Below are 11854 nucleotides of genomic sequence, written 5' to 3' on the forward strand. Positions count from 1 at the left end.
AGGGTTGCGGGGGGGCTGGAGCCCATCCCAGCCATCTCCGGGCAGTGGGCAGGGGACACCCTGAACTGGTGGCCAGCCAATCGCAGGGCACACGGGGACAGACAACTCACTCGCTCATTCACACCTAGGGACAATTTGGACCGGCCAATTCACCTGAAATGCATGTTTTTGGAATGTGGGAGGAAACCAGAGTGCCCGGAGGAAACCCACGCAAGCACGGGGAGAACATACAAATTCCGCACAGGAAGTCTGGAGCTGGATTTGAACCCACGCAGGAGGTTCCCATGACATGAACAGTGCCGCACATGCACTAACCACTATGTCTTTGTTAATAAAATGTTGTAACTCAACTACTGTTACAACATGGTGCGCTACTCTGAAGTATTTAGAATCATTCAACACTGTTCAGGATTGCGTGAGGGGACGGGCATGGCTTATACAGGACTAACAAAACCAATGGGGCAAATGTGATCAAATGGAGAAATGGAGAATGAAAATCTTGAAAAAGTTTTGAAGACCTTTTATGATTATGCAATGGAACCAAATGCAGGGAAACAGTAACCAAGTCAAAGTGTTCAAAAAAGGTGTCATTTCAGAACAGTATCATGAATGCAGTTACAAAAATGGTCATAAACAACCAAACAACTGTCTGAGACAGAAAAACGAAAAACCAAACCTCAGAAACCAGGTGTCAGAAAATGAATAAAAGCCCGACAATGGGTGTTGTCCAAAGTGTCCTTATGAAGGCTTTTAAGGATTAGGAACATTTGTGTGATATTGGACACACTTGTCAAAATTCCAAACCCATTCGGCGGCCACTGGTGAATATTGGTGCACCAGACCCTATCAAGAGCTATGTATTCAAAATTACTTATAGTCACAAAAGAAACACAATTTGAACTCCATCAAACAAATGATTAAAATCATGTTTTGAAATTGTAGCTAACATCTGCACATTTTACAACCTTGAAATTGAAACCACATGTCATATGAGAATAAAATTTAGCTTTCAGCTTAAAAAACGGAAAAGACCCCTGGTTTATATGTTAGCTATCACTGGAGTTCGATGATGGTGTTGTTTTAATTTGAAGAGAAGCCTCCTGTCTTTTTCCGGTCATTTCTCCCGTACCTCTGACAGTTGGAGCCAACTGGGCTGCGCGCAACTGTCAGCGCGCAACATCCGCACTCATTCAAAGGCGCTCTTTCCGATTGAAAGTTGTTGGACCAAGTGATGCACGCTCGACTCACTTGATCACTATTTTTCTCACCTTTTCCAAAGTCCTTTCGTATCTTTCACCATTACCCCTCACCGAGACTCCGCGGATTTTTTGTCATCCCTTGGTCTCCGAACCGCGGGGAGAAAGTGGTCACTGTTGGTTTTGGTCACCGCAGTCGTGATGGTTCTGCTGGTTTTGGCCATTACGGTGCCGTTTTTCCTCCTGCGCCCCTCGGAGACCTCCTCACATCACTACGAGATGATGGGCACCTGTCGAATGGTTTGTGATCCTTATAGCACCAAACCAGGGGGAACTGCCGCTGTTGAGGAAACGCAGACCCCCAACGGCATCGCGCCTCTACCGCCCATGGCACAAGGCAGCCGCGGGGAACCGGGGCGACCGGGAAAACCGGGACTTAGGGGGCCACCGGGGGAACCAGGACCCCCGGGCCCCAGGGGTCCCCCGGGGGATCGCGGCAGCAAACTTGCCTTTCCTGCTTTAACTGCGGGAGAGCACAACGACGCGGACAGAACGAACTCAACAAACAGCGGGTACCGTGTCGCTTTTTACGTCGGTCTCAAGAGTCCTCACGAAGGATACGAGGTGTTAAGGTTTGATGATGTGATTACAAACTTGGGGAACCTTTACGATCCGAGCACCGGGAAGTTCACTTGCCGTGTGTCCGGGGTCTACTACTTCACTTATCATGTGCTGATGCGAGGAGGAGACGGAACCAGCATGTGGGCCGATCTTTGTAAAAACGGGCAAGTGAGTTACAACTTTAATTGTTTTATCCGTAGTAGTGAAGTCCAGTCACGTTTATTTGTGTAGCCCTTAATCACAAGGAGCCTCAAAGGGCTATTGTTATACCATCCCCTGAACTAAAACCTATACGAGGGCAAGGAAAAACTCAAAAATTTCAACATGAGGAAAATGAAGAAACCTTGAGGAGGGGCCGCGCTTGAAGTAATCCCCCTTCAAGGATGACCAAGCTGCAATGGAAGTTGCAATAACAAACAATACACAGATATTGTCCAATCTAAGAGCGTAGTTTTGGCATGGACAGTGGGGATTTGTCCCTACCAATATCAATTTTAAATTTTAAAAATATGTTCTGAGAACGCACCAAAATTGAGCAATCATTCTTTTATCCCCACTCATATTATTTGACCATTTAAAAAATGTTGTGTGTCCCAAACAAATCCCTTGACTCAAGATCAATGAAGTTCATTTTTACCGTCGTTTTTGTCGTGAATGATAGTTTCAAAACACGTTGCAAACAAGAAGGATATTTATTAGGGTAGTATTAGGATAGTATTCACCTTTCTTTAACTATGGGATGTCCTTATAACCATTGTAATGGAGTTCTAACTCCATTTATTAGATGTGAATCTTTGATATATTTGAAATCTACAAATATATGCCCTAAAGGTGATCGAGTGTGTCGTTAATCATTCGACAATTTTTCTAAACTTGTGCCAACTGAACTCTTTGAAAAAATATACTGGAAATGGTAAAAGGCCTACGTCACACTCGCCTGTATATTTCCATGAATCTCATTGGCTAAGAGACACGGAAAATCTCTGAATGATATTTCTTACCAGTCTTAAATGTAGAAAAGTACTTCTGCCGCTAGTGGTAAAAACGCAGTTTAATGTGTTAAAATAGCGATTTTTTTCTTCTTCTTCAAGATGAGCTCATGAAAAGAGCCATAGATTGGCTCTGGGTTCCGGCCCCCTTCCCCAAAATGTCTTCGAATTCCTATTTGAAATAAACGGCCCGGGTTTATTATGTGATCACTTTAAAAATATGCGATGTCCCCACAAATCCCTGGACCAAACCTGCAAATATTTTTAAAAATGTAAGTTTATATGATAGTGCATGTACTTTTGCTCTTCTTAAAATCAATATTTTTTTTTCCTTTAAAGGGACTGTGTGTTATATTTAGTGCCTCCTATCGGTACAAAAAACTTTCTCTCAGTAAAAATAATTGATTTGAGTACTAAACAAGAATACATGATCTATCATACCAATGTCAATTTTTATGACACAAATCAGAGGTGGAGACATTTGTATTTATTTTACATCGTGAAATCCCTTCCTAGAAGTCGCCGCCATGTTTGTCTGGCATCTTGCTGCTACGCTGTACTCTTGACACTGGATTTTGTTTGCATTAGACAATACAGTGTCATCTAGTGGTCAAGTATTACTCACTGGGGCTTTAATGAATGAATTAATCCTTTTCTACCACTAGGATGCGCCAAATATTACTCACTGTCCTCTTTGAAGGCTTTAACCCAAGAGTTTAAGCAGATTCAAATAAAGTGTTACAGTCGTTTGTGTCTGTCAGTCTGTTGAACAATGAAAATAACAAGAATATCCATCAACAAGAGATCCACATAACGTCAAATTTCTCAATGAGCGCAGGTGGATTTAGTGATAATGACCATCAGATGTTGCATTTATTTAGATTATTGTTGTTCAGGAAAGGAAGAAAGCAGATAAATAGGTCACTCTTCAAATGTTTATAATCGTTTCTTTGCACACAACAAAATGTGTTAATAATATTAGATATTGTCCTTTATTTTTCAGGTTCGAGCCAGTGCCATCGCTCAGGACGCAGACCAAAACTACGACTACGCAAGCAACAGTGCCGTGCTGCACTTGGACTCGGGCGACGAGGTCTACGTGAAACTGGATGGAGGCAAAGCTCACGGAGGCAATAACAACAAGTACAGCACCTTCTCTGGCTTCATCTTGTACCCTGACTAAGTTCATATATCCATTTGTTATTTTCATAGAACTACTGTACTGTCAATGGTTATGATGTGCTTTGTGTCCTTCAAAATTCGGGGTGATTGTGTTGATGCCAAGTGATGGACGGCCTCATAAATGTAGCGGTGAATACAATATATCTACTTAAAGGATTAACACAGCGTGGTAATCGTCAGAAGTCAAACATCAGTTGAATAAGCTTGCACAATCTTACTGTTATAACCTGGTATTATGCAGCAACATGTCAGATATGAATCCAAGACCATGTTGGCAAATAAGCCGTCTAAATATGTGCATTAATAAATCTTACCAGCTCACTTTCAAATACAACCAAACTCCAGTTAAATGTAGCACCTATGTTATTTAATTGTTTTAAAATAAAAAAGCATGTAGAATTCACACATCATATATGAATGACATCTCTTCTGCACAACAACTCATAGTGAGGTATGTTATGAATTTTTTAGGTTGACTCTCAGCTCTTGAGTTGTCATTGACACTGGTACCAGCTACAGATGGCGCTAAAACATGACCACCAAACCGCCAGTAAAAACGACTTATAAATACTTATAAATCCCAACATAAAATAGTTGCTTGAAATTTAAAGGAATACATTAATCTTTTGCTATAACACCTTTTACTTTTCACAGTTTTGCTTCCCTACGGATTTTCATAGTGCATCGTGTTCGGCATTCTGTTTGGTTAAACATGCTTTTGGCTCATTATTTGACAATAAAGTATTTATCTGTGAAACTAAATCAATGAAAAAGGTTAAAGCTGTACTTATTTTTCTTAAATGAATGCTTGAGCCTTTGAGGACATTGTGTATTACATTCCCTAAACCAAACTTAATTCCTAAAAAAATGATATTGATTTGAATAATACGCAAACATACAGTTATCATATAAACGCACATTTTTTAATACACATAGCTCAAGAAATTGTATTTATCGTACATAACATGAGGCTTACCTATAGAGAGCTGACGTGATTGTCTGGCACCTTGCTGTTACAGGTACTTCCAGAAAATAAAACCTTCTGAAAAGTCTGGGCAAAGAAATGAGAATAATAGCTGTGCGGTTTGGTCCCCTTGAGTCACCGTAGTTTGTCAATGTCTTTGTGCCCCGGCAGGGGTCCCCAACTTGGTGCCCTCCAAGAACACTTGAGTAGTCTGCAGAATGGTTCTGAAATTAGCTAATCAGCGATGGATCATGGTTTTCTATAAAATCTGATTTTTAAAAGGCATAAGAAACGGCAGTGTCTTTAAAACAATGTTTAAGTAGGGGTTTACTGTGCTTGTTTTAGCCCTACTTCTAATAATTGCAACATTTTCATAACGTAATCATAAAATTGTAACAACATAGTAAAGTTTTAGAAATCCAACAGGTAGCCCTTTGTGCTAATCAGTAATATATATATATATATATATATATATTTTTTTTTTTAAACGTTCAAAAATGTCAGCAACCCCTGCCGTGCACAATACAGTGACATCTAGTGGTCAAATATTACACAGTGTCTCATTAAAAAGGGTTTGTTCTTTGGTTTCAGTGTATAATACAGTATTTGATTTCATTATAATTGTAAAAAAAAGGTTTATACATCACGGATTTTGCCTCATGGGTTTATTTTGGATCACAACTTCTGTGATGGACGAGAAAATACTGCAATGACAATATAAAAATATTCATCTAAGTTCCTGACAGTGAATATGCTGCAAGAAGCAGCAAGTGTTGCAAATATCAATTAAACAAAGCGGCTATTTGTGCCACTAACTGGCATCTGTACTCACCCAACCCTTAAAAAAAATATTTCTTCCAAATGCAAGCGCAGCATCAATATCCAAATTGGAACTCACACTTACCAAAGGCAGACACACACATGTCCATTCTTGTCCCATCATCCAAATTGCCGATGGGGAGCTGGACCCATCTGATCATACAAAACCGTGTCAGCAAAGGACGTGTAGGGAGTAACCCAAACACTCAGATTGTTTTGATCCAGAGGCTAACATGTCAAAATCAAAATAATGATGTTTTTCTGTTTCAGAGGAACATTATTTATTTGTCTGCTTTTTGGTTATAACTTGGTTTTCTTATGTTTGATGGAATACCCAATAAAGTGTCAAGTCATTTCTATGGTGTGGTTTGAAATCTGTTGTATACTGAATAATACATTGTGGCTGGGATCTTTTTGGAAGTGTTGGTCGCACTACTGAAAAATAGTTATTAGTTACGGTTACTAGTTACTTCATTTAACGTGTAATTCAGTTATCTACCAGATTACTGACACCAGAAAGTAGTGCATTAATTTGAAAGTAACTGTCTGGATAAAAATGACTCACATGGAAGCTGACCCTATAAAACTGCTTTAAAATAGCTGAATAGGAGAAAAAGGAAAATAAAACCTGTGGAAGCAGTGAAACCTTCATAGTTCTTCGCTCACAAACAAACACTTAACCGAGACACTCAATTTCCATTTTGTCTCTGGGCTTCATACCACTTGAAGATCCCCCTCCCCATTTCTGGGTACTGTCCAGTACATTTCCTTATTTTTCTCTAGGCATGGTGCACAGCAAAACTAATGTTACATACAGAAAGACCAAAGTTTGGCACCCTTTTAATAAAAATGCAATGATAATGTTTGCCCCACATCCATATATGCCCATATAAACTGACCCCCTGGTATCAGTATTTTATTTAATAGTCGTAAATTTGGCTCAGCTTTAGGATATACATTACGGAAAATATCCCCATAAGGAGAAATTCAGCATTCTCGTACTTTGTAATCAGGACGCCACTGCCATGACTTTATTTAGTGGATTTTGTAGGTAAATATAAACATGCCCACCCTTCAGGCAGCTGTAGGCCAATCGGGGCTTGTACGTGAATATGTGGGAAACACAGGAGTGTAGCAGAGTGACAGAGTAATGCACCATGTAGTAACAACAGTAGCTTTATTAATAACATGTGTTACAGTACTTGTTACAAAAAAAAAGGTAATTGTGTTCCTTTGTACTGCGTTAGTCCCATCACGCAAGAAGCTAACAAGGAGAGGAAATGCTTAACTTACCATAGAACTGAAAGTGTAGTGATGTCTCTATAGAACAATTTTAGCAAAATAAATGGATAACATTTGCTAAAATCATCCTAGTTGTGAGGTATGCCTTTCTACTGAGTATTCACGAGGACGGTTCTCATTATACGTTTTAATCTGATATTATTTTTGTGTATTTTTACGGGCTTCTTTGTGTGTTGTGTCGCAACGAAGCCCGAGGACTTTAGCAAGACATTGCAAAACACGGCCCGCGCCGCTGCTCACGTGTTTCAAGTTCCCTGACTGTCCTTTGCTGCACAGTAGCCCGAGGGTGTTTTGAGTCAGCAAGCCCCCATTTTTTTAAAGGTTATACTGAGGACAAAACCGATTTTCCTGTATTGCTGTAAAACCCTGAATATGGGATCATACAGTTCAATAATAATAGAATGTAAGATTTATGCCCATATTCAAGCATTTAAATACATTAAAGGAATGAAAGAAAATAAAAGGTGTTAAAAATATTGGTGTGCGACCTTTATTTGAACAGTGAAGTCAAAGCTCTGCCTTCTGGAAGGAGCCTGCAAGCGTCTCGATTGATGATAAACCAAACACAAAAGATATTTTTCACTGTTCCACAAAAATGCGTTTTTCAAAGTGGTTAAAATCAAGAGGCTGCCATCTCACGTGCTTTCACTTTCCATTTGCTTGCACCAAGACTGCCAGGACTGGACCAAACTCATTAGAATGATGTTTTGTGTGTGCTTGATACTTGGTTTTTTTCATTTTTGTCTTCAAAGTGCACCCATGGGAACCGACTCCAAACGCCTGTTTACATGGCATGCTTGCCGTCAGTAAAAAGGGAAATCTTGCAAAACAAATATTAGGCTGTCGGATTCTATGAATGTCAATTAGGACCTGTGCCAACATGGCTGTATGCGAATTTGTCTGAGGTGAGAGTCAGTTGTTGGGAAAAATCAGTTCTAGTGACCAATTAAAATTGTCAACCTCTGCATTCTGCTCCATAGTGATGTTTATTTGTTTCTTATATTGGCCTTCCAGTAGGGTGCCAAAAGGATATGGCTCAAGGTGATTGAAACATCTTGGATCAGGGACTGTTTATTTATTCAGCTGGGAATATTATCAGGTCTTTAATGTATGGTATTGATACATTTGATCTGTTTTTACTATTGGAGACCTGCAAAGGAGATTGCATATGTCGCTAGTTTGATATTTTGACTATTATTCCTCACTGTTGTGCCTTTTTTGGACTATGTACCGTTTAAATCATATTCACTATCGGTCAAATATGTTGCTGGTCTTTGTTTTGCACAACCTTTTGGGCAGATCTGCTTTTTTAACCTCGGAGATTGAGAAAAGAAAGTGCTGAAGTAAAGCCTTTTAGAACCGGTTGACATTTCTCATCTGAGGTTTGGGATCTCCTCCCTGTTCTCCTTGCAAGTTCAAATCCATTGTTGTCTTCTCTCTTTATTTTGAGTGTCCCCTAAACTTTAAACGTATCATGTATTAATGGTAAGAAATAAAATGTCCGTAATTTTAATGGGAAGGTAATTCAAATTTGAAACAAGCCTCTTTTAGGGTCCAATTTAAAGGAAAGTTTGATCCCACTTTTTTACTCTGGTACTGGTACCGAATATTGTACTCAGCAATCCCTTGGTATCATGTTCTAGTGATTGTTTTGGTAAAAAAAAAAAAAAAATGACAATATTTAATTCTTTCATTTATACAGTGCTGATACCAGGTCTCGATACTCACAACTTCCTAGTAATTATTTTCAAGTAATTATACTATGCACAAAAAAAGTGAATATCTGATGAGTTTATTTTAGTTGTGCCATTTGACAATATTGGTATTGATGGTATCTGTTAAAATAAATGTCAAGAGGGGTATCAGAATCTCACCAATTGGTAGTACTGTAATTAGGATTAATTATTTCTATTATTCTTACTAGAATTAACATTTTATGAGTTTATATTAGAGAAAGCAACCATTGCTAATGTTATGACATTTGGCAATACCAATGCTAAAACCTTGGATCAGTACTGATGAATGTTTAGTAATTATGTTCAAGTAATTCTATTATTGATAAAATAATGACTATTTGATAATTTGATTTACGTGAATTATACACAAACACAGGACACGATCGAATAATGGTGAAATATAATATTTTGCAATGTTTAAAGACTTTTGGAAGATGAAAAGTGAAATGTGGGACGTCAATGGGGGCTTCACCGGCAGCTCAGGTCACCGGCTGGCAGACAGAAGCCTTCATAAGATCCAGACAAGAATACATCAATGACACAGGGGAAAGGTTTCAGAGGACAGCTTTGGCAATCTGACATTAAACAGTTATGAGTTCCAAAAGTGTCAAACATACTCAAAGTTGTCTCATGCAATGGTAGGGGTCATCGTTTGTTGACTGGTTTACAGAGGTCTTGCCCCTCCTTTTTCCCTTTTTACTCTTGTTTTTGTATGAATTGTGAAAGAGAAAGTGGCTCACTCAGTCTGACACTCTTTTCTATGTGGGCTTATGTGCAACAGAGGATTGAAGTGTAGTGGAACATGAACTCTTGTTAAACCAAATGGCATTGTAGAGCTTCAATGTACAGTGACCACGCAAGCATTTTATGCACTTTATTATCCACACAATGGACAAGCAATTTAGGTTTTTGTTACTGCTAAGCCAGCCTAATTTTGTAATACTGCATATTTTTAAGTACCAATATATATTTTCCAACCTTTTCACCCATTGATTGTGATCTAATTAAAGAAAAAATAGTAAGGGGGAACATGTATCAAAATTGTCTGGTTGTCAAGTAAATATATTCCATTCCCCTGGCAGAATATTTTGCTTATATTTTAGTAAGACAAGAACACATACTTAAAGGAGTATTACGAGTAAAAAAAGCTCTTTCATTCATCAAAAACAATTCATTCGATTTGAAGCAGAAAATACTAGAATATAAATGAATTTAAAAATACATGGATAAAAAATTGCATTTATTGTACATAACATGAGCCTCACCAAAAGGGAGCTGAAATATTTGTCCGCCATCCTGCTGCTATGGATACCCAAACGACTCAAAAAGGCCGAGCAAAGAAAATCGAGAAGTAATAGGGTGGGTTCTGGTCACTCCATAGTTTGGATTTTTTATTGTGCTTTGTATCACTCGTCTTTGGTTGCACTACACATTACAGCCATATCAATCGGATTAATATTAAACAGTATCCTTTAATATGATCAAAATTGTATGTTTTATGAGAACATTTTGCTGATTTTAAGTATTAGTATAGTATAGTAGTATAGTAAATTGCGGCAAAATGACCCGCCAGTGGAAGAAAAATGCATTTTTAGAGGTGTAATCTCACATATGAGCGCCAATGTGAAATTGTTTGTCCCTTCCAAAAAGGCTAAATGTCAGTTTCCTCTTCACATAATCCCGATTTTAAAATAGATAATAATGGAAACTCAGGTCTTGACACATTCAGCAACACTTTTTCCACAGCCTAAACATGATCTTGACCACATCCATGCACATAATTTGCAGCTTAATAAGCAAATGGTACATCTCTCAAAAAGGTATTTCTGTCATGTGACGGGAAATTATGAGGGGGGAGGTGACAACCCCCTGATAGATCTCTTTCTTGCTCTCCCCATTCTCCACACGTTCTTAAAGGTCTTCAGCTACCCTTCTTTTTAATCTTTGTGTTCATAGCCCATTTTTATACATGATAAGCATAAAAAATAACTTACCGTAAATTCCGGACTACAGGGTGCACATGATTTAAAGCTGCATGCTTAAATTAAAAAACGAAGTCAAATGTGTTTTTGCCACGGATTTAAAGTCACGGTAGCCCATACTGTATCTAACCAGATCTGAACTACTTTATAAATCTGGATTTGTGCATGTGTGTGTGTGTTTGTATGTGATTTATAGGCTACAAAACAGCCGAGAGAAATTTTGTAAAATTTTCACAAATGTACTTTAGGCCTTTGCAAGTGTCTTTAGCTAGGTTTTGTGTAAAGGCACGGCCAAATGAATAGCAAAATAAAGATATAAAAACTGCTTCCATGTGGTCTGCTTTCGTGGGGTTTATAACGCCTTCTAGCACCGAAATCCAATCTTCTATCGGCTTGTTTACTACCATGCTGAAAGAAAACATGAATGAGAGCTGCGTTGCATAAAATGTTAGCCCTATATTTTAGACAACAGTGCCAGGGCAAGCACAGTGTTGAATAGAGCTAGTTTCTATGACAAACGTGCTTTTATGCTGTTGTCATTGGGGATTTGCGTAGTGATTGGCCAAATTGCATTCACTTGTCATCATTCCTTGAGGATTAAAGGAAACTCCAGCAACCTGACAATAACTCCGATGATATGGAAATAGAACAGAATAATTTTGGTTAGATAACTTCTGGTGTTTAATTCAGACATATAAATTAAACTTTTTGTTGGTGAAAAAGTGGAAATATGGTGAGTTTGTAGTCAATATTTGATAAAGTACCGTCAACCTCCCTGTTTTGCTACTGATACGGGTTATTTAATGATGTTGCCAAAAACCTTCCCTAGTTTGTCCTCAATAAGGGCCTCATAAATGTTTTAGACATCACCGCTGTGTTTTGTATTTAGAACGGATGCGTTGTGGAAAATGGCAGCTTGTCATTTTCCTCTGTCCCCCGCACACTTGGAGACCAAGTGCCAAATTATGAAGTGCAAATGTTTGGCGTTGCACGGTTTTCATCCAAAAAGTTTCCCCCGCACTTATGAATTTACAATAACGGAAGTTGCGATTAATCATGCAAT

At 38.5% G+C, this 11854-nt stretch overlaps 1 protein-coding gene across 1 annotated transcript; it reads left to right on the forward strand.

The window, feature by feature from the left end:
- The first annotated feature begins 1149 nt into the window (after positions 1–1149).
- c1ql2 (complement C1q like 2) lies at positions 1150–6130 on the forward strand. Its single transcript, XM_088331344.1, has 2 exons — positions 1150–1985; positions 3810–6130. The coding sequence occupies exons 1-2, from the start codon at positions 1398–1400 to the stop codon at positions 3987–3989; spliced, it is 768 nt and encodes a 255-aa protein (XP_088187470.1). The 5' UTR covers positions 1150–1397; the 3' UTR covers positions 3990–6130.
- The last annotated feature ends 5724 nt before the right edge of the window (positions 6131–11854 follow it).

Source organism: Urocampus carinirostris, chromosome 3 (assembly GCF_059441175.1).
Source record: "Urocampus carinirostris isolate Australia breed hairy pipefish chromosome 3, RoL_Ucar_1.0, whole genome shotgun sequence".
Lineage (NCBI taxonomy): Eukaryota > Metazoa > Chordata > Actinopteri > Syngnathiformes > Syngnathidae > Urocampus > Urocampus carinirostris.